This window comes from Phyllostomus discolor, chromosome 2, assembly GCF_004126475.2.
Source record: "Phyllostomus discolor isolate MPI-MPIP mPhyDis1 chromosome 2, mPhyDis1.pri.v3, whole genome shotgun sequence".
NCBI lineage: Eukaryota > Metazoa > Chordata > Mammalia > Chiroptera > Phyllostomidae > Phyllostomus > Phyllostomus discolor.
In genome coordinates this window covers 159,709,833-159,733,419 of record NC_040904.2, presented here as the reverse complement: position 1 = coordinate 159,733,419, position 23,587 = coordinate 159,709,833, and the positions used below count along the sequence as shown (strand labels likewise).

Sequence of the window (23,587 nt, the reverse complement as noted above, 5' to 3'; positions counted from 1 at the left end):
GCAACCCTTACAGACCCGCAACAACCTTGAGGGAAGGGAGCGAAGGCCACAGCAGCCACCGTACACTCAACAAGCGCAGACCAGACGCCTCCAGCCAGCTACTCTCGCGGGAACTAGCCGTCTTTCCCGGCGTCTTTCGCCCCTCCCCTCCCAGTCACCCCGCCCCTCGCCGTCACCCCGCCCCTCAACATCGCCCCTCCCCTCCCAGCCACCCCGCCCCTCGCCGTAGCCCCTCCCCTGACCGACACCCCGCCCCTCCCGGTCCCCTCCCCTCCCCTCCCCGTGCCTTTCGCCCCGCCCAGGCTTCCCTCTCGGGGCTGAAGAACCCCTCACTCAACCTCCTGGTCCCCGCCCTGTGACCGTGGCCCGGCCCCCCGTCAGGTCGGCCATGTGGAGCGAGGGCCTGGGCTGTGGACTTGGCGAGAGGGTGGTTCACCTGTCTTGACTCACCCCGGGAGGAAGCGGCGGCGAGGGCCGCAGATGGCATGGCCGGAGCTCCGGACTGGCGCGGGCCGGGCCCCGCGGCGGGAGAGCGGCGGCCGCACGTCGCGTGCCAAGCCTTCCCCGAGCGGCTGGCTCAGGGGAAGCCCCAGCAGGGCTTCCTCCCCAGCTTCTCCTCTAACAACCAGAGCTGCCAGCTCATGCTTCTGAAGACTCTGCAGACAAGTAGGAGCTGATCCTGAGGCTGGGGTCGGCGGGCAGGGCAGGGCCTGGGCGCCACGTTTCCGGGCCCGGGTTTCGTCCCAAGTGAGGCACGGGCGGGTTTAGGCCCCTCGGCGCAGGGACGAGGCGGAGGCGCCAGCTTGGGGGCGGGAGTGCGCGTCCGTGCCTCAGTTTCCTATGGGAAGAGGCGCCGACACTACTGCCTGTGCAGTGCACAGGGAATCGGACTAGGAGTTTGCCCGTTTCTGCCTCACTCGCGGCTCTGACAGATGATCTGATTTCTTATGTAAGATCTGCAACGATATGGGAACTTCAGAATCTGGGCGAAGCCGAGTTTTGAAGAGCCAAGTTAACGAAGACATACTGTTGGCAGTGCAAAAGTGACAATTTCACACACCTGCCCTTCGTTGGAAGGGGGCCTTAGCCTTCATACGTGGTTGGGCTTCAGAGTGTAGAAACCCCTGAAATGGACTGTGAAATCCTTCGGGTATGCACGAAGTGCAGTTTTTTGGGTAGAGAGTTTTTAGCTTCATCATATCCTCAAGAGGCCCAAGACCTCAAAAGGGTTAGGAGCCACTGCTGTGGGTTCAATAAGCAGGTAGCACAACTACCCGCCCACCAGTTTCTCTCTTCCCAGAGTCATTGGACTAGAGATTTCTTGACTTTTTTACATTGACATAGACTTCCTAATTTTACTTCAGACACACTTAGAGCTCAAAAGTCTTAAATGTACTTGTCCAAAAGCAAAGCAAGGTTGCTCTTTTATAGTTGGCCAGTCACAGTTCAAAAATCAACAACCTGGCCCTGGCTGGTTCGCTTGGTGGGTTAGAGCATCCTCCTGGTACGACAAGATTGCAGGTTAGATTTCTGGTCAGGGGACCTGAATGCACAAGAAGTGGAACAACAAATTGATGTCTGTCTGTCACTCTTTCTCCCCCTTCCTCTCTCTAAAATCAATTCAAAACAACCAACCACAGATTTTCCGACTTTCTCGAGATTACCTGCAAGAAGGGAATCAAGGGAGCTGGGAGACGGAAGGGAAGTAGAGGGAATGATGGCACTATTTACAATATGTACTGAATACCTCCTAGGTTCTGGTGTGAGAAAAATACTAAGGAGTAAAGACTGTCCTTGCCTTTAAGGTGTTTCCGTGGAAAACAGTGGAAAGAACATGGGAGGCAGAGTTAGACATTGGTTCAAATTCTGCTCCCTCTCCCCCTTAGGTGTGGAAGAGTGATTTACCTCTCAGACTCCCTTCTATTCCTATCTGCAAAAAACAAAAGGTGTGGGGGGAGAAGTTAGTTAAAAATTAATCTTTTAGAGTTTTGAGGACTAGATTTTATGAATGTAAAGCATCAGCATATCGGGAGCTGAATAAAGGGTAGCCGTTCTTGCAGCGGAAGAGCCAAGCAGCGAAGGAAAAAGCTGATGTAGGATGTGAGGTGCTGAGTACGAGCCCCAGTGGGAATGAACAGGGCTCGGCCTTCCAGGGAGGACAACTGGGAAAACCTGTTGGTGGTGTTAAAGCACCAGCCAGCAGCTTTGAAATTCTATACCTGAGGCAGGGGTGATGGGAGAAACCAGCCTCATGGGAGACCTTTCTTTTCTTTTCCTTCAAAGCACATTGATTCTAAAATACTGCGGGTCCTTTTTGAAGTACAAAACCCACTGTGCTCCCTGCAATTTTTTTTCCAGTAAGAGGACTATAGATTTTTGAACATATTTCAACTCTGTAAAAGTCTTCTAGTTGCTTGAGTAATAATGTACTTGATGTGGTGCCAGACACCTGATATACACTAAATAATACTTATTAATGACAGCTATTTTACTGTTAACACTCTTTTGAGAAGACAGGTCAGTAAAGCAGTAACATAACCTAACTTTGTCATCCCAATTACTACTTTCCTTTTACTCTCCTGTTTTTGCTTTCAACACTAAAATAGTAACCTTGATTTCTTTTCTATTTCTGTTGTTTTGCTTATGTTTTATAATTTGTTGTGCATTTATACTCTCAGACAAGACGCCTACGTGAAAAGTTATTAGAGGCATTTGGGTTCATTGTACTTTCCTCTAATTGTCTCAGACTCACAGACTTTTAGAAGTGGGAGGGCCCCAGGAGTCAGGCCTTCCACTCCCACACAGGAAAACCGCTGGGCCATCGCTGCCCAGAGTGAGTGTCCACGGACCTCTGCTGGAACAGGTCATCTGTTCTTTGAGGCTGCTGGTCCGTTGTATCAAACACTCTAACTGTTGGGAAAATCCCTTCTCATACCGAGTTGAAATCTGCACCATGTAACTTCTACCCCTTGGTCTTTGGTCTGCCCTCTTAGGAAATATTGACTGAATCTATTCCCACACGGTCATCCCTTCAAATACTTGAAGCTATTGTGGTCCTAGTTAAGTCTTCTTTTTTTTTTTCCCCCAAATCTGCAAATTCTTTCTTGCTACTTACTGAACGTAGCCCTATACCATTCTAATTGCTTTCCCTCGTGGAGGAGCTGCCGTGGGCAGGTCCCGGGTACGGTGTGGAACTCAGAATGGGACACTGTGTTGTTACCTGTGTGGTCTGACCAGGGGGCAGGCCACACAGGGCTACTGACTGCCTTCCTCTAAATCTGGGCACTGTGTTGCTGTTCGTTTCCATGGAGATGGCCCATGTTCCTTCAGTCTTTGATCATTTAACTAAAAATGGCCTTTAAAAAACATACTTGGTATTGTCTAAGATGTTTGGTAGTGCCCATCTAGGTATTTATTTGTATCAGTGTTTCATTTCATTAAAGACTTGCTTTCATGTTAATTTAAGCTTGTCTTTTCTTTTTAATCAATTTTGATACAGTGTTACTTCATTAAGATTTATGAATTGGTTTTTGATAATATACTGCTATTTGCATGATTTAATTGTCCATTTTTTCAATTAGCATATGTAATTGAATCACTGTCTTTTTTAGATCCATATGTCAAACTTCTTCTTGATGCCATGAAGCACTCAGGTTGGTAAGTAAATCTTTTTGAAGTCTGCTCTATATTGTGGTTGCTAAAAACAACCCCCTGCCCAAAACTGGAACTACTTATATTTCACTTTAGGCCACAAATCCTTTCCCACATGGTAGGTGGTAGTGATTGGCCTCTTCTCTCCAGACAAACAAGCCTTATTCTTCTCAGACATCTGCTTTAACTCTGAGTCTCTGGCTCTACCATTCACCTGGGTTATTTAGTAAAGACAATACTGAAAATCCTTCTGTAAGTAATTACTAAACTGGCTTTTCCACTCTGCTAGCCTCAGCATTGTCCTTCACGGAGAAGAAGCCTCAGCCTGTTATGTAGGAACTGTCCAGGTGTTGTTTAGCTTTGAGGGGATGAGAGGAAGTGACTACAAGGCCCACTTACCATTGTGGCCCAAGGGCGGGAATGCCATCGTATTTCTACTGTGCTTTTACTTAGTTGACGAAATGCTTTATGGATTCATGGAGTTCATAGGATTTAAACTAGGATAGATGTTAGAGACAATTTCCTTATTTTACAGATAAGAAAACTGAGTCTGGAAGGTTTTAAGTTGCTTTCCCAGTGTTTCATATGTGTCAGTGGTGGAGGGGATTTGATATAGGTCTCCCTACCCAGGGCTGTTTCCCTGTGCCACATGCACGCTGCTTCTGTACGTTGTCTCTAATTCACTCTTGCCTTTTAGTGCTGTTAACAGAGAAAGACACTTTGCCTGTGAAGATTGTAGTGGAAATGTCAGTGGAGGTTTTGATGCTTCAGTGTCTCAGGTAGGCATTTTTGCTAAGTTACTTTCTTTCCTTCAGTTCTCCTGATGTTTGCTGAGGGCCTTCTGCATGCCGGGATTCTGTTAGGTAGACTCTGTGTGGGATTGAAAAAATGAATTGGTCATCGTTCTTGCCCTTAAGGAACCTCCACCTTCACAGGGGAGATAAAAGATGAACACAGGTGGGCATGGTTGCCACAATGGGACAGTGATATGGTTGACTGAAAATGCCAACAGGTTCAGCCAGAGGATATAAAGCCTCTTCAGGGCAAGGAAGACAAAGACTGCTGCCCAAACAGGGAAGCATGAGCAAAGGTGGCATGCTGGGAAAGAACCAGGTGTGTTTGGGGAATGGTGTGTTGTCCCATTTACTGGAGGACAGGAATGCATGGCAAATACAGGAAATAGGATTGAAAAGAAGGGTAAGCCATATGGTGGCAGGCTTTGAATGCTAAGCTAAAGAGTTTCACCTTTACGTGGTGAGAACTGATATATACCTTTGAAGATTTTTGATTAGCAGAGTGAGAGTTCTCATCTGTAAAATAGGGGTAATGATTGTATCTATTTTATAGCATGGTTAGGAGAATTAAATGAGACATTTCTTGTAGAGTGCTTATCATAGTAAGCACAGTAGCATTCAATACATGTTACTAGTTTTACATCATTAGAGGGTTTTGAGAGACTCTCGGAGGTGATAGATTATGTTGTGTGATGAGGGTAGATGAAGGTGTTGTAAGTATACTGTTTCTTTGAATATCACCCACATCTAACTGCACCCAATTGTTTCCTGATGGAGAATTTTATATGTATTTTGCTTATTTATAGCTGTTTCACAGTAATCATGGGAAAAAGCAGTGTAGCACAGGGGCGAGGGTCTGGGCTTTGGAGTCAGATATTACTTGAGTTCACATCCCAGTTCCCCTGCTCATTAGCTGTGGGCCTGGGTGAGTTGTTTGCCTTATTCTCAGTTTACTCATTTGTAAATTGTAATCACAATACCTACAGCTCTCAAAGTGGGTCTTGGTAAGTTCACTGCCCATCCCCGCACCTTGGAGTTAAATTGAACATGTCAAACTCTCATGTTACTTCTCAGCAGTTTTGAACACAGTGAGCACTCTCTTTTTTGATTTTTTAACATTAAAATTTGTATTGTGAAGTATCTCATTCATACAGAAAGTGAAAAATCTGTGTGCACACTGTCGGTCATAATAAAGAGTGAACACCCGTGTGCTGCCCCCAGATGTGAGAACCAGAGTGTTGCCAGGAAGCCTTGTGCACCTCTGGGGCCACGTTACCTCTCCTTCCTTATCCTGACTTTTGTGGCCATCATTCTCTGCTGAAGGACTTGGCCATCTATGTATATACCCCAACAGTGTGTTATTTAGTTGTCTGCTCTTAAGGCTTATTCATGGGATACTTTGAGTTACAGGTAATAATTTGTTAGTTTTACGAAATCATATGGTATATAATATTCTGTAACATTTCTTTTGTTCAACATTGAGATCCTTCCATGTTACTATGTATACCTCTGGTTAAGTTTAGTTTCATTGCGGGATAGTACTCCATTGCATGTCTATACTGCAGTTTACCCTATCTAATATTGGTTCTTTCCACCTTCATTATTTTGGACAATGCTGCTGTGAATATTTTTACACTTTTCTCTCCTGGTACACACATGTAAAAGTTACTCCAGGGTATATTCCTGGGAGTGGAATTGCTGGGTCGTATGTTATGCGTACGTTTGACTGAGCAGGCAGCGCCAGCCACTTTTCTTCCCATGGTGTCTCCCCATAGCTCTCTTCTGGATGCTCTTTTGCTACCTCATTTTTCTCTGTCAGCCCTTAAATGTTGCAGTCCCTTAATCCGTGATGTTACATCCTCTTTTATTTTTTATTTATTTATTTTTAAAGATTTTATTTATTTATTTTAGACAGAGAGAAAGGGAGGGAGAAGGATAGGGAGACAAACATCAATGGTGGTTGCCTCTCGCACATCCCCTACTAGGGACCTGGCCCACAACCCAGGCATGTGCCCACAATGGGAATTGAACTGGTGACCCTTTGGTTTGCAGGCCGGCACTCAATCCACTGAGCCACACCAGCCAGGGCAGATCCTCTTTTATTTTTATTTTTATTTTTATTTTTATTGTAACTCTGAAAAGGGGAGAACTCATTTATTTTCCTAGCTCAGAGCTCTCTTTTGAACTCCACATCCATACATCCAAGTGCCCACTTAATGCCCACACTTGGGTGTCTTGAAAGTACCCCAGACCTGACTGTCCAAGTCCAAACTGATGATTTTTACCATCCCTGACCCCACTCAACCTGGTCTTTTCATTTTGCATATTTCAGTGAATGGTACCACTATCCATCCTATTACACAAACCAGAAATTAGGGATCATTTTTGATACCTCTGACTCCTTTCCCATATTCTATCCATAACTAAATTTTATCTAATTTACCTCTGAGAAACCATTTTTGGCTCCCATTATCCCAGCTCATTACCATCACCTCTTGCCCAGAATACTTCATTAGCCTTCGGCTAGTCTCTGCATCCAGTTTTGGTTGTCTTCCGCTTATTTTTCCAACTATAGTCAAAAGATGAAAACAAAATAAAATGAAAGCACCCACCCCCCATTTCACTTCTGCCTTTCAGTTATTTTCTGTTGCTCTCCGGGTAAAGACAAGGTGATCAGTTGCTTGGCCACTGCTGGCCTCACCAGCCTCATCTCTTGCCCACCCCCTCAGACTCTGCTCCAGCAATGGAGGCCTGTTTTCAGCTTCTCAAACGCTCTGTTCCTTCGACCCTCCCCAAACCCTCTGCATAGGTTGTTCTTCCTGTCTGGTGTGCTCCCTTCCCCACTCCTCAAATTGAACTCCCATTCATCCATGAGATCCCAGTTTAAACATTCCTTCTGCAGAGAAGCCTTTCCCAAACCTCCAGACTAGATCAGGCATTCTCATTGTGAGTACTTTTGACAACCTGGGGTTTGCTTCATGACATCTGTCATTGCATGTATTTAAGGATTTTGGTAAATATTGATTAATTTTTATCTCTGTTAGCAGATTATAAATCTGATAGGTCTCTGTAAGTATTATTTGAGTAAATGGATGTTGAATGAATGCATATGAAATATCTGGTATATGAGTATGTCCCAGTGCTGGCACATAGGAAGTACACACTAAATTGTAACTGTTATTATGAGGACCCCTCGAGTCTTTATTATTCTTGAGAGGGTCCTGCTCAGTGGGCTGTTGGTTTCTTGCACTTCTTTCTGAAGGTCTTTCTGAGGATTTTTCCTGGCAATTCTAACAGAGTGGGACAGTGGTCATTTATTGTCGATTCATTGTTCATTCAAAAACTTGGTAAGAGGCATTTCACATGTATTCTCATTTAATTCTCACAGTTCTAGGAGGTAGGCACAATAATTATCTCCTTTTTCATAGTTGAGGAAACTGAGGCACAGGGGGATTAAGAAATTTGTCCCAGGTCACCAAATTAGTAAGGAATGGGGCTAGAATTTGAATCTGCCTGCTTCATTCCAAAGTCCATGCTCTAAATGCAGTGCCTTGGAGTTCAAGATACTGCATTAGTCCAGTGAGGACAGTATGTGAATTAGTGTCCTTAATCTAAGTGCTATTATAGTCCAGAGAGAAGAGAAGGGACAAGTTAGTCATTGGGAAGGCTTAACAGAACATGTAGTTAACACTGGGCCTTAATGGATAGGTAGGTGTGGGCTCAGTGGAGAAAAGTGGGTAGAGGTAATACAGGCAGGTAAGTCCCTTGCATGTAAGACAAAGGGTAGAAACCATTAAATGAGAGTAGATTTTAGATGTAACCAAACTTCCCTTCTTTTGGTGCCTCCTAGATTGTTTTGTGCCAGAATAATATCCGCAGTCAGGCCCACATGAACAGAGTGGTCACCCACGAACTCATTCATGCGTTTGACCACTGCCGTGCTCACGTCGACTGGTTCACCAATGTCAGACACTTGGCCTGCTCAGAGGTGAGTTTTATTGTAGAGGAGATTGTTTTTTGTTTTTGTTCTTGCAGAACACTGTGCTTGAACAATTTATTCAAGTCTCAATGACTATTTAAATGTATTCTTTTTTCTTACTGTCATAGTTCCATTTTAGTCTTGAATTTCTGTTTCTAACTATTGAATACAATTTTTGAGATACGAGAGATATTTTATCTATTTATTATTATTATTTATTAATCCTTATGAAGGATATGTTTATTGATTTTAGAGAGAGAGGAAGGGAGCCAGGGAGAGAAACATTGATGTAAGAGAGCAAAGTTGATTGGCTGTTTCCTATATGTACTCTTACTGGGGATCGAACCCACAGCCTAGGTTTGCGCCCTCACCAGGGGTTGAACTCGCAATTTTTTGGTATATAGGATGACGTTCCAACCAACTAAGCCACCTAGCTAGGACAATAAGAGACATTTTAATTATTTTCTTAGAATTACATTGAATTTAATCTTTAAATCCTAATGGCAGTGATAATTAACTTTAATTATAATAGTAAACTGCTTCTGACAGAATAAACTATAATATAAGAAAATAAGGATAGTTAACATTCGCTGAGGGCTGCGTGGCACTGTTCTGTTTGTGCATTTTTTAAAGTGAACATATCCCCGGGATTTGTCTTCATAATAAAAGTATGAAGCTGAGAACTGGATCACATGGCCCTATCTCTTCTTATCTCCTCCTAGTTCAAAATGCTTGCATCTCTTCATAGCCAGCATTCTCTTGGATGTGCAGTTGGGCCTAATGCATTCAAGCCTCAGCACAATCTTCTTTGTAGTTGTAGCCTTTTTGTGGAAAATTGGCTTAGTTTGCCCACCATAGCCACTCTGCTTCCTGTCATAATGCCACTGTCCCTGCACATCCAGAGAATCCTTGCCTTCTGTACTGTTACTTTGTGGGTGGGGTAGGTGCTTGCCACACTTCTTATGGGAAGTCTGGTGGGTTTTAGGAATGTTCACCATGTTTGTGAAAGCACTATTGGCACAGAAACTATTTGTGGATTCTCATGTAATCCTCAAACCAACCCATGGAAGTGACTGCTATTATCCTTATTTTATACCTGTGGAAAGTGAGGCATTTGTTTAGATTGAACAGGTTAGTAAGTGGGAGAGGCAGGATGACAACCAGGTTCTTACCTGGTTTTCTGTACTGCCCTCTGCAGGTAAAGCTCCTATCTTGCTCTAGCAGGGGTGTCTGACCTGTGGCCCACAGGCCACATGTGTCCTAGAATGGCTAAGAATGTGGCCCAACACAAAATCGTAAATTTACTTAAAACTTTTTTTTGCTCAGCAGTTTTCATTGGTGTTTGTGTATTTAATGTGTGGCCCAAGACAACTCTTCTTCCAGTGTGGCCCACAGACGCCAAAGGGTTGGACACCCCTGCAAACATTTAGTCTAAAAATACAACATAAAAAGATATTTATTATTGAGCACTTTGGATTGCTCTTAGGAATATAAATATAAATATGCTCCTGGGGAGACCTAATTATTTCATACTTACATTTCATTAGTCAAAGAGTGCAATGTGTTGAGATGTTAAAAAAACTCATATAAATTTCAAGCTTATACTTTATAACTTAGATTATTTTCTCTTTCCCTTGAAATTAATAAGCTACCTCACTACATGTAATTATAACTCATATTATTTGGAGAGTAGACTGAATCCCGAGTTTTTAAATAGGTCTCTCTCTTGGGTGTTATGAGGATTAATGCCTGTTAGCTAAAGTGTGTATGTGCCTTGAGCTCTCCAGAGGAATAAGGCCATGTTATTGTGAAGTAATGCCAAGTGAGTCGTTCTGTTTGCAATGAATTAGCAAAAATGTGGCCAGGTTAGCTGTAGAATCTATGTGCATAGTTCCCAAGATTTTTTCATCAGTTGAAGCTGCTTTTTACTTTAAAAATGTAGTAAATTAAAAAATATGTCCTATTGAGGTTGTAATGCACACCCAGCCTAGTGCCTTTGGCACACTGTCTGGTGTAGCTCGTGGATATTTGCTCTCCTGGGAGGCAATAGAGTTTAAAATATTCTTTAAAAAAGAGTCTTATAGTTACTCTGATCTTAGAAACACATACTAATTTTATAATCTTTTACATTAAAAAATTGGTTGATATAAAATTATAGAGCATGAACACTTACTTTCCTTTCATTTGCCTTCTGTCTTTGTGATAGGTTCGGGCTGCTAACCTTAGTGGAGACTGCTCTCTTGTAAATGAAATATTCAGGTTGCATTTTGGACTAAAACAACACCATCAGGTAAAAACTAACATGAACTCGCTTACCTTCAAGAGTGTTAGGAGTGGAAATAATGAATAAAGAAGTGAGAAGTACATTTAGTATTTGAAATTTGAAAGAACTACTCATATGAAAAGAACACAAATTATTTTTTGTGTTTTTATTACTTTTTAAAATTATATTTTATTGATTATTACAGTTGTTCCATTTTTCCCCCCTTTTCCCTCTCCACCCAGCACCCCCCACTCCCTCTGGCAATCCCCACACCATTGTTCATGTCCATATGTCATGTGTAAAACTTCTTTAGTTACTTCATTTCCTGTACTGTACTTTATATCCCCATGGTAATTCTGTAACTTCCTATTTGTACTTCTTAATCCTCTCACCTCTTCACAGCACCCCCCACACCCACCTCCCATCTGGAAACCATCAAAATGCTCTCTGTGTCCATGATTGTGTCTCTGTTCTTTCTTGTTTGCTTAGTTTGTCTTTTAGATTCAATTGTTGATAGATATGTATTTTTGCCATTTTATTGTTCATAGTTTTGACCTTCTTCTTTTTCTTAAATAAGTCACTTTAGCATTTCATATAATAATGGTTTGGTGATAATGAACTCCTTTAGCTTTTTCTTGTCTGGGAAGCTCTTTATGGGCCCTTTGATTCTAAATGATAGCTTTGCTGGGTACAGCAACCGTGACTGTAGGTCACTGCTTTTCATGACTTCGAATATGTCTTGTCAATACCTTCTAGCCTATAGTTTCTTTTGAGAAATCAGCTCACAGTCTTATGAGAACGCCCCTGTAGGTAATTAACTGCTTTTCCTTTGCTGCTTTTAAGATTCTCTCTTTACCTTTAACCTTTGGCATTTTAATTATGACAAGTCTTGGAGTGGGCCTCTTTGCATCCATCTTGTGATTCTCTGTGAGTCCTGGACTTTCATGTCTATTCCCTTCAACAAATTAGTGAAGTTTTCTTCCACTATTTTTTCAAATAGATTTCCAATTTCTTGCTCTTTCTCTCCTCCTTCTGGTGCCCTTATGATGCAAATGTTGTAATACTTAAAGCTCTCCCACAGGCTTCTCACACTATCCTTGTTTTTTTTGGATTCTTTTTCTTGTTCTGATTGGTTGTTTTTTGATTGCTTATGTTCCAAATCATTGATTTGATTCTTGGCTTCATCCACTCTACTGTTATTTCCTTGTTAAGTTGTTCTTTATTTTAATTAGTGTCTGCTTCATTTCCGTCTGGGTCTTTTTTATGCTGTTGAGGTCCTCACTAAGTTTCTTGAGCATCCTTATAAACAGTGTTTTGAACTCTGGATCTGATAGATTGTTTATCTCCATTTCATTTAGTCTTTTCCTTTAGTTTTGATCTGTTCTTTCACTTGAACCATGTTCCTTTGTCTCCTTGTTTTGGTAGCCTCCCTGTGTTTGTTTTTGTGTCTTAGATAGAGCTGCTTTGACTCCCTGTCTTGGTAGTGTGGCCTAATGTAGAAGGTGTCCTGTAGGGTCCAGTGGCACACAGCCTCTTCTATCATCCAAGCTGGGTACTTGAGGTACACCCTTCGTGTGGGCTGAGTGCACCCTACATGTAGGCTAATTATATCCTCCTCTTGTGGTTGAGCCTTGGTTGCTGTTGGCAGGTCAATAGGAGGTATTTACCCAGGTCAGTCAGCTGCAAGGACTGGCTGTGACCACTGACCACCAACCTCTGCCCTCCATGGAGGATCAGCTGTGCAGGGGCAGGGTGGTGGTGCTCCAATGTGGTCTATAGCTGTCCACTGGGTGTGCAGGCCCTGGGGTTTCCCTAGTGGTGCAGGCCAAGGTCAGCCCTCGTCTGTGTTTTGCCTCGTGCCACTCTGCCTGAGCTGTAAAGCAATTTGAGATGGCGGCTACTGTGCTGGGCTAGGAGATTTTCAGATGAAGCCAGGCTGTGAATCTAGGCCGGCTGCTGCTAACACCATGCCTGGGGCCACTTAGCAAGAGGTACAGGGGCTGTGGTTTGTTTGAAAGGATTCAGGAAGTTGTGCAGCATGAGCCAAGACCAGCCATTCATATGGAAAAGCCACTGGTAACAGCTCTAAGGTGGGATGGAGTGTCAGGGGATCTTCTGGGTGGGGCAAGTAGCGTTAGCCAGGTTGATGGAATCTCAGAAATGCATTAGACTTCCTGCTCTGTGGCTCTGTGGGAGGATGGTTCAGAAAAGGGACAATGGCCTCTGCCCGCCTTTCTTTCTGTCCCCCAGCTTTTGCCTTGATGCCAGATACCTCAGTTCCTGTGTGCCACTGGTACCTTTCAAGCTGCTACCCTGGTGCTGGAGCTCAGAGAGTGTGAGTCTGAGTAAGACCATGTGTAAGAGGGATTGCTTGGGACCTTAGCTGTTTCTTCCACTTATTCAATCCCTGCTGATTTCTGCAGCCAGAGTTATAGGGACTTGTCTTCCTGGCCCTGGAACCCTGAGCTGGGGGCCCTAGTTTGGGACTGGGACTCCTCACTTTTAAGATTTCCGTCCCTATTTTTTATCCATTACACATGGATGTGAGACTAGTTTGTTCTATGTGTCTTCTCCTTCCAGCTGTCTGGATGGATGTGGTTTCTTTAATTCTGTAGTTGTCAGATTTCCATTCAACTTGATTTTGATGGTTCTGAGTGATGGTTGTTCCATACGTATTTTAGTTGTAATTTTGATGTGGTTGTATGCAGAGGCAAGCCATGTTTATCTATGCTGCCATCTTGACTGGCAGTCAATAATATAAATATTAAGCCAAATAGAATTTAGTTCTGTTTTAAAATATGTTCCATAATTTAAGAGTTATGTTTCTTCTTTGGAATGACTGAGTAAAATAATAGGAACTGAGTTTTGATTATGGTTCAGACACTATGTAAAATGTTATTATTTCATGATTAAATTTTCATGTAAAATTAAAGGCACATACTTTTTTTTCCCCTTAGACTTGTGTGAGAGACAGAGCCATCCTTTCTATCCTGGCTGTTAGGAATATCAGCAAAGAAGTAGCTGAAAAAGCTGTTGATGATGTTTTTGAATCTTGTTTCAATGACCATGAACCTTTTGGAAGGATCCCACATAACAAGACTTATGCAAAATATGCTTATAGAGACTTTCAAAACCGTGATCGGTATTACTCAAATATATGAAGACAATGACATTTTATGTTACAGAGCTTCAGTGATCATGGAGAAAATATGGTTCTCAAATGCACAAATATATGAAACAAATAATAAATTAAATACACATAAAACAAAAGATGCTGATTCTAGCATATGATAAAAAGAATAAGTGGTGAAAAAGTGAAACTGCCTTAAATTCCAAGGCAAAAATTGTATAGTTAGCATTTGGTAAGTAAGGCAAATAAAATTACATTTTGGTATTTTCTACGTTGTACTTGTGTTTTTTATTATTGTGATTTTATTTTTTTATTACATTTTTTTTTAGATTTGATTAAGAAACCTGTGAAGTGGTACCGTTGTATGATGTTGATAGGTGGCCACTGTTGATATTTATTTATATTAAGTGTAAAGATGTAGGGAACTGCTTCACATGGCATGGAAATGTAACTCAGCTTCCACATGGAAAACCACTGGGGAGCAAGTGGCACACAGGACCATGCCCATGGGGAGTTTTCTCATGGGGAATCAGGCCTGAATGGTACCTAGGCTGCTATGACACTTGCTTTTGCTAAAACTCCCTCACCCTGAATTGAGGCAGCGAATGTTTACTGTAACTTCCTAAATTCTGAGCTAAACCTCCCAAATATGGAGTGTGACCAGTTCAACCACTTTCCCCTTGGTCTGCAATATCCTTCTCTTTGAAGTAATTAGCAACATTCTCCTTTGTTATCTGTAAAAGATAGTCCTCTGAAGTGAACCTGTGCATAGTAAATGAGGACTACCCTCCACGTAATGTACCCAGAAAAACAATAAAAGCCTGTCCAGGCAGGGGCCTGGGGCCCTCTCACTTTCTCTTTCTCTCAGAGAGGGGCCATGCCATCCCTTTTTCTCCACAGGACTTCTGTTGTCTGTGTATTTGTTCATGAGCAGCCACACATACATGGATCCTGCAGGCCAGGATCAGCCTCCAAGAAAAATGTACTGATGTGCATTAAATTTATAATGCAACTGAACTTAATATTTATATATTTATAAGATTTTTTGCATAATCATTCTTAAATCTCTGGTCAAGCCCTAATCTGAGTTTTGAATTCAGAAAACATGGTTGTTTTGTCCATCTCCCTTAACAGTTAATTCATCCTCTAGCTGTCTCAGCAAACATCTCTTGGCCCATGTCCAGACTAAAAGACAGTAATGCCTGTGTGTAACAGTGGCTAATTAAAGGTTTAAAGATAAAATAATCCTCTAACTTCATTGAGTTAAAATTTGATTAAATATAAATTATAAAGTGATAACTCAAGCTTAGGAACTTACTAAACATTAAAACATGGTTTGAGGATTCTGGGAAGATGGTGGAATAGGAAATGACAGAAACCTGTCTCCCCACCCAGACAAAATTGCACTGGTTGGATCTGTCTGATGAAAAATTTTGGACTTCTAGAGCTTGTTGAAGGCTTGCAATCTCTGGGGGGAGTCTTAGGTGGTCCATTGAAGCTAATTTTGATCAATTTCAGGCCTTAGCACAGCAATGGCTCCCCATCTCCCACACTGTGCCCTGTGGCCGGCAGCTCTGCCTGTTTTCTTGGAGCAGGTTGTGCACAGATTGTGGGAGCCAGGGTGGGCAAAGAAGCACCCTGTCCTCCATGTATTTGGGATCTGCTCTGATTGCTGCTGCTTTTCACAGATCTTCAGACAAAGAGATGGTGGCATTGTTGCACCTCCCATTTCTGCAAACTGCTTTTTATCTGGCTGAAGTGACCTACAGGGTATTTAAAGGGTGGATGTCTTTTTTCCTATTAATATTTATCTTTTCCCCCTTTTGGGAGCCAGACATTGAAGACCAGAACATTAAAAAATAGCGGCATATACAGGGGAAAGTGGAAAGTCACTATGCATGCCCAGGAAAAGGTGCAGGCTCAGAAAAGAGCCAGGAAGACCTTAAATTTATACATCAGGCAGATCTTTGACACCGAGACAGCCTATAACAACAACACTCCCAATCTCCTTCCCTGCAAGACAACAAAAAATCCCCCAAGCCCTAAGTAACAGCAAACCCTAGGGAAGGGGGAGAATCTGATTTTTAGAGTTCTCATCATTAGATGCAAATGTCCAGTTTTCATATAAAAACACACACACAAGGCATACAAAGGACACACAAGGCATAGACAAGAATGTATGCCTCAAAGGAAAAAAACACCAACACTCTGGAAAAGAACTGATGGTGGATCTACTAGACAAATAATTTAAACAATTGTTTTAAAGATGTTGAAAGGACTAAAGTAAGGTGTGGAGAAAGTCAAGAAATGATGTATGAACAAAATGGAAATATCCACAAAGAGATAGATGACTTAAAAGGGAAACAAAAAGAAATTCTGAAGCTGGAAAGTAAAATAACAAATGAAAAATCTATTTAGGGATTCAAAGGCAGGTTGAATAGGTAGAAGAAATAATTAGTGAACTTGAAGATAAGACAATGAAAATTATTAAGGCTGAGGATCAGAAGAAAAAAAAATCAAAGAATGGAACAGCCCTGGCTGGGTACTTCAGGTTGTTTAGGCATCACCCTGATACACCAAGGTTGTGGGTTCGATCCCCAGTCAGGGCACATACAAGAATTAACCAATGAATGCATAAATAAATGGAACAACAAATTGATGTTTTTCTCCTTCCCTTACCCCTCTCTAAAACAAACAAACAAACAAACAAACAAACAAATGTAATAGCCTAAAGGACCCATGGGATACCATCAAATTGAACATTTGTATTGTGAGAACCCCAGAAGGAGAAGAGAGAGAGAGAGAGAGAGCAAGGGGCAGAGAGAATATTTGAGAAATAATGATTTGTGATGTCACATTTTGTTGTACATATTTTAAGATACTAATATACTTAAAAGAATTATTTGTTTAGTTTTGGGAAACACAATGTATAAATACATAGTTTTATGAAATAAAAAACTGAAAGGGTGGGTGATAGAATTTTAAAGAAGCAGAACTCTTGTGTGTTATAGAAGTTATGCTGGTATAAATTCAAAATAGAATGTTAAAATTTTAGGTTCTTAAATATAATCTCCATGGTACCACGAAGAAAATAGCCATTGAATTTACAAAAATGAAATGCAAAAGCAATTTAAAGCAACATTTCACTACAAATAGTCAGATAAATACAAAAGAAGAGAATAATGCAGGAAATGGGAGAGAAAAATCTGCAAGGCATGTAAAAATATAGCAAAATGCCAAAAAGTTAATCCCTCCTTATCAGTAATTACTTCAAATGTAAATAAATTAAACTCTTCAATTAAAAGACAGATTGGCAGAATGGAAAAAAGTATGATCTAACTACAGGATGTCTACAAAACACTTAAGAGGCAGACACAAGCCCTGGCTGGCGTAGCTCAGTGGATTGAGCACGGGCTGTGAACCAAAGTGTCGCAGGTTCGATTCCCAGCCAGGGCACATGCCTGGGTTGCAGGCCACATGCCTTGGTTGCAGGCCACGGCCCCCCAGCAACCGCACATTGATGTTTCTCTCTCTCTCTCTCCCTCCCCTCTCTAAAAATAAATAAAATCTTTAAAAAAAAAGAGGCAGACACAAATAGTTGAAAGATGAAAGGATGGAAAAGGATGTTCTATGTAAATAGTAACCAAAAGAGAGTAGGGGTAGCTATACTAACATTGGACAAAATAGACTTTAATCAAGATTACAAGAGACAAAAACATTATATCTTAATAAAAATTCAATTGAACAAGAAAGTATAGCAATTATAAACATTTATACAATAACAGATCACCAAAATATATGAAGCAGAAATCGGCAGAACTGAAGACAGAAACACAAGTTTTATTCAATATAATAATCATTGAAGACTTCACTACCCCACTCTCAGTAATGGATAGAACAACCAGACAGAAGACAACTAAGTATACAGAGGACTTGAATAACATAGGAAGTCAATGAAATCTAACAGACGTGTGCAGAACACTAGACAACAACAAGAGCATGCTCATTCTTCTCAGGTGTACATGGGACATTTTCCAAGTTGACCATATGTTTGGCCAAAAGTTAAGTCTCAGTATATTTAAAAGATAGATATCATACATCTCTGATCATGAAGGAATGAAGTTAAATCAATAACAGAAGGAAAATTGAAAAATTCATAAATTTGTGGAAGTTAAAGAACATTTTGCATTGTTTTTAAAAGATTTTACTTATCTATTTTTAGAGTGAGGGGGAAGGAAGGGAGTAGGAGAGGGAGAGAAACATCAATTTGGGAGAGAAACATCAATCGGTTGCATCTCGTATGCTCCTGGATTGGGAACTGAACCCATAGCCTAGGCACGTGCCCCGGGAATCAAACCGACTACCTTTCACTTTGCAGGATGGTGCCCAACCAACTGATTCACACCAGTTAGGGCTAGATAACACATTTAAACAGCCAATGGGTCAAAGAAGAAATCACAGGGAAAATTAGAAAATACTTAGAGATGAATAAAAAACCCCACAACATACCAAAGTGTATGGGACACAGCAAAAGCAGTGCTAAAGGGGAAGTTTATAGCTCTAAATGTTTATTTTAAGAAACACGAAAGATCTGAAATCAGCAACCTAACTCTACAACTTAAGGAGCTAGAAAAAGGAGAGCAAACTAAATCCAAAGCTAGTAGAAAGAAATAATAAAGATTTGAGCAGAGGCCAGTGAAACAGAGAATTAAAAAAAAAACCATAGAGAAAATCAATGAAACAAAGAATTGCTTTTTTGAACAAATCAACAAACTTGACAAACTTTTAGCAAGATGGACTAAAAAAAAGATAAACCTCAAATTACTAAAATTAAGAGTGAAAGTGAGGGCATTACTACTGATGCTTCAAAAATAAAAAGGGTTATAAGAGAGTACTGTGAGCAACTGCATTTCCACAAACTGGAATGTAAAACCTACCAACACCAAACCATGAGGAGTTAGAAAATATGATTAGACCTATAACTAGTAAGGCGATTGAATCAGTAATCAAAAGTCTCCTGACAAAAAAATCCCTAGCTTCATTGGTAAATTCTACCAAACATTTAAAGAACACCAATCCTGCTCAAACTTTTTGAAAAATTGAAAAGAAGGGTACACTCCCCAACTCATTCTATGAAGCCAGAGTTACCCCAATATGAAACCCTGACAAAGATACTACAAAAAAATAAAATCACAGACTGATATCCCTTATGAATATCGTTAAATGCCCCCTAAAAATGCTAGCAAACAAAAATTGGCAGCATAATAATGGGATTATACACTATGATCAAGTGGGATTTATTCCTGGAGTGCAAGGATGGTTCAGCATCTGAAAATTGACCAATAAAATATACCATATTAACAATGAAGGAAAAAGACCTCATAGTCATCTCATTGATGCAGGAAAAGCATTTGGCAAAATTAAACACACTTTCTTGATAAAAACACTCAACAAACTTGGAATAGAAGGAAACTACCCCAACAACATAATAAAAGCCATATATGGAAAACCCACACTGAACATCATACTCAATATGAAAGACAACAGTTTTCCTCTATGATTAGGAACAAGGCAAGAATTCCTGCTTTTGCCACTTGTATTAAACACGTGACTGGAAGTCCTAACAGGCAAGTAAAAGAGAAAATCACCCAAATTGGAAAGGAAGAAATAAAAGTGTTTTTCTTTGCAGAAGATACAATCTTAAATGTAGAAAACACTGAAGATTCCAGACACACACACAAACACACACACACGCACACAACTGTTAGAAGTAATAAAGCCTAGCAAAGTAGCAGGACACAAAGTCAACACAGAATAATCAGTGGTATTTTCATACACTAAAAAAAAAGTAACCTGAAAAGGGAATTAATAAATTATTCCATTTAAGGCCCTGGCTGGCATAGCTCAGTGGATTGAGTGTGGGCTGCGAACCAGGCATCGCAGGTTCGATTCCCAGTCAGGGCACATGCCTGGGTTGCAGGCCATGGCCCTCAGCAGCCGCACATTGATGTTTCTCTCTCTCTCTTTCTCCCTCCCTTCCCTCTCTAAAAATAAATAAATAAAATCTTAAAAAATTATTCCATTTACAATAGCATAAAAAAGAATAAAATACTTAAGAATTAACTACCCAGAGCATGTAAAAGACTTCTACAATGAAAAGTACAAATTATCATTGAAAAATATTAAAGCATAAATAATTGGAAAAACATTCCATGTTATTTGATTGATTGTAAACCTTAATATTGTTAAGATGTCAGTACTGCTCAAAGTGATCTACAGCTTCCGTGCAACCACTATCAAAATACCAATGACTTTTTTCTTGCAGAAACAGAAAATCCATCTCAACATTCATAAATAATAAACCCTTGCAGATACAATTGTATGATTTTTGACAAGAGTACCAAGACCATTCAATCAGGAAAAGGCAGTCTAAGATGGTGCCTAGAACACTGGAGATCCACACGCAAACTAAGGAAGTTAGACCTTTATCCAACACCATATACAAAAACTAACTCAAAGTGAATCAAACTGCATCAAAGACACAGAAAATGAAAAGAACCATGTCTCTAATTAATAAATTAGATTTCATTTAAAATTAAAGACTTAGGCAAACTATGGATTTGAAGAATATATATATTTATCTGAGAAAGCCTTCTTATGTGAAAATATAAAGCTTTATCACTCAAAAAACAATCCAATAAAAAATGGCACAAACACTGGAACAGACACTTTACAAAAGATGACACATAACTGAACACATGATCAATGAACAGGAAAAATGTTTACTATCATGAGTCATCCAAGAAGTGGAAATTAAAACCACAATGAGAAACCACCACACACCCACTAGAAATGCAAAAAATGTAATAGACTGCTAGAAAGATTTATTAGGATGTGAACAAACAAAATATTCACACATTACTGGTGAGAATGTAAAATAGTAGAATAATTTTGGAAAAAGGCCTGGAAGTTTCTCGTAAAGTTAAACATACATCTACCCTTTGACTCTGCTATTCCAAGTGAGGTATTTTACTTAGGAGGAATAAAAATAAATCCACAAAAAGACTTGTACAAGAAAGTTTATAACAGCCTTATTTATAAAACCTCAAAACTGAAAACAACCAAATGTCTATCAACAGAAGAGTGGATACACAAACTGTGATATAGTCAATCCATGACACACTTCTCAGCAATAAAAAGGAATGAATTACTGATGCACACAATAAGAAGAATGAAGCTCGCAGACATTATACTGAGTAAAAGAACTTAAGATACAAAAGAGTACCTACTTGATGATTCTGTGCATATAAAATTATAGAACAGGCCAAACTAATCTATGTTGGAAAAAAAATCGGAACAGTGGTTGTCTGGAGGGTTGGGGAGAGGACAAAAAATCCGGACAAAGGAGAAGGAACCTTTGGAGGTGATGGGGGTGTTTTGTATCTTCATCGTGATGAAGGTTACATAGATGCACCCATTGTTCAAGTTGTACAGTTGATATTTGGACATCTCAGCATATGTGAAATTTATGGCAGGTGAAGAGTAGGACGGGTACAGATCAAACAAGGCGGCACGATGTTGATAATTGTCAAACCTGAGTGTGGGTGGGAGGATATTCATTATAGTATTCTGGGCACTTTGCACATGTTTGAAATTTGAAATTTTTCACAATTAAGTTTTTTTTTTTAAACTGGGAGAAGGAGTTAAGATTAATATGCATCAAATTCTAAATGCAATAATGATTTTTAGAAAGCTAAAATCACAAAAAATGACATTATTACATAGTCTTTCTAGTCAGGAAATTGACTGCTAAACAATTAGAAAACCATTGTTTTGTTCGTTTCTGCCCTTGGGAGAGAGAAGGAAGGGCAGGCAGAAGAATGAAACAGGGTAATCTTAGTCTGCAGCAGTCAGACAATATTATTTCAACCACTCAACTTCCCCTTCTCAGTGGAGACGAATATCCAGACAAGATGTTACCAAACCTAGTTATGTGTTAATTAAACTCACTTCAGAACAATACCCTGAGTGTATATTTAATTAAATGTTAATTTGCGTTGATAATACTATTGCACTTGAATTCTTAAACTTTTTTTCCCTGAGTTTAAAATATTTGAGATGCAAGAGCCAAGCAGTCTAATAGCCTGCATTTTTTTTTTTGCATTATTTTCTTTCTTCTTGATCTTTCCTGCTGGTTTCTGCTTCTAACTTTGACAATGCAAGTGTTAGAGTTCCAAAGAGCAGAATTTGGTTTTATGGAAATTACCAAATAGAATATCTGGCATTTAATAAGGACAATATTGTTCATTTAACAGGTACAAATACTAAGTTAAAAGGAAAAAATCAATCATGTGACATCCTAAGTGGCAAGGGACCGCTGCTCTTGAGTGCTAACTGCGTTCATATTGGCTCACATCCAAGGTGGTAAAATAAGAAGGTGAAAAATCAAATTGGGTTAAGGACACTCTCCTAATGTAATGCATCTTTTTCTGAATCCTAGTAAGTTCCAGAGTCTCTTTGGGTCTATAGGGTCAAGGCCAAACATATCTGGAAGGGGCCAGGCAGGTAACTGGGGTGGACACTTACTAGTAGGGGCCCTGAGGAGCCTCTAAGAGTCAGGTGGCTGACTTGCGGCTCACTGAGGGAACTATCGTTCCCCCCCTTCTCACAACCACAACACACAGAGAGGAATCAGTCTGAGGGAAAAGCAGACATTGCATTCCTCCAACAAATACTTGTCAAGCACTCACTGCCCATTAGTACTGATGTAGGCACCAGGGATGCCAAGGTGACCAACATGGATTGGATCTTTGTCATCGTGGGAGTAGCTGCGTCAAAGAGGAAGAAGCACGGGGTGATATGGGTATGTATAACAGGGCAGCAAACCTTGAGGAAGTGATATTTAAACTGAGACCTGAAGTACGAAGAGGAGGTAGCAAGTTAAGGGGTCGGGAAGGAGACTTCCAGATGAGAGGAGATCCTCTGTGTGAAGGCCTTAGCGTGGGGTAGGGGAGGTGGGGGAGGGGTGTGGAAAGGGGTAATGTTGAGCAAACTACCTGATTCCCAAGGACACTTGTACCCAATTCCCAGGGAGAGGAGAAGCTATGTGACCTGGGTCTCGAATCAAAAATGCAAATGTTAAAAAAAAGGGCGGGGGTGGTAAAGATAGTGGGAAAGAATAAAACACTCTATGAATGGTTTGGGGAAAACTGGGGACATCTGGAAAAATCAAGTTAAATCCCTAACTCATTCCTGTACCTAAATAAACCCCAAAGATATCAAAGATGTTAAAAGAAAAGAAAGCCATAAACATGGCAGAACGTGGAAGTTTTTTATCCTCTTAGAACTGAAAAGCCTAAAGTCACACAAAGATCATGCAACTACAAAAGATTATATTGATATACTTAAATCTTCAAAATTTAAAATGACATATTTAAAATCTTCAAAAATATAGCTGAATAAAAGACAGTATTTTCAACAATGAATCATGAAATACTTGTTATTTTATAATAAAATGATGACCAAGTTTTTTACATCTATATAAAACAACAGAAAAATAAGCAAATGACATGGTAGAAAATACAAACAGTGCCTCTGAAGTATAACACTTGTGTGATCTTAGTCATAATAAGAGGAATGTAAACAATGACAGGCTGTTTTCACCTCTGAGACTCACAAGTGTCAACAAAATTATGTATTTGAAACCAATAACCTCCTGTACAGCAAAAGAAACCCTCAACAAAATGAGAATGAGAGAAAATATTTACAAA

General features: G+C 40.3%; 2 protein-coding genes across 4 annotated transcripts; one reads left to right on the top strand and one right to left on the bottom strand.

The window, feature by feature from the left end:
* The first annotated feature begins 354 nt into the window (after positions 1-354).
* ATP23 (ATP23 metallopeptidase and ATP synthase assembly factor homolog) lies at positions 355-14,088 on the top strand. 3 transcript variants are annotated; one of them, XM_028532186.2, is made up of 6 exons: positions 362-666; positions 3,612-3,657; positions 4,349-4,430; positions 8,296-8,433; positions 10,631-10,714; positions 13,645-14,088. In XM_028532186.2, the coding sequence occupies exons 1-6, from the start codon at positions 486-488 to the stop codon at positions 13,846-13,848; spliced, it is 735 nt and encodes a 244-aa protein (XP_028387987.1). In that variant the 5' UTR covers positions 362-485; the 3' UTR covers positions 13,849-14,088. The 3 variants fall into 3 exon arrangements, with proteins under 3 accessions (XP_035874624.1, XP_028387987.1, XP_028387986.2); XM_036018731.1 differs by lacking the exon at positions 10,631-10,714 and having other exon boundaries at positions 355-666; XM_028532185.2 differs by lacking the exons at positions 362-666; positions 3,612-3,657 and adding an exon at positions 4,587-4,764 and having other exon boundaries at positions 4,343-4,430.
* On the bottom strand, positions 8,444-9,702 carry LOC114513077 (60S ribosomal protein L36a-like). The gene has a single exon (XM_036018732.1). The coding sequence runs from the start codon at positions 9,420-9,422 to the stop codon at positions 9,123-9,125; it is 300 nt and encodes a 99-aa protein (XP_035874625.1). The 5' UTR covers positions 9,423-9,702; the 3' UTR covers positions 8,444-9,122.
* Positions 14,089-23,587: the final 9,499 nt, after the last annotated feature.

Coding starts and splice junctions, on each gene's coding strand:
- ATP23 (XM_028532186.2), top strand. CDS start 486: ATGGCCGGAGCTCCGGACTGGCGCGGGCCGGGCCCCGCGGCGGGAGAG. Junction 3,658..4,348: donor GCCATGAAGCACTCAGGTTG/GTAAGTAAATCT, acceptor CTTGCCTTTTAG/TGCTGTTAACAGAGAAAGAC. Junction 10,715..13,644: donor GACTAAAACAACACCATCAG/GTAAAAACTAAC, acceptor TTTTCCCCTTAG/ACTTGTGTGAGAGACAGAGC.
- LOC114513077 (XM_036018732.1), bottom strand. CDS start 9,422: ATGGTGAACATTCCTAAAACCCACCAGACTTCCCATAAGAAGTGTGGC.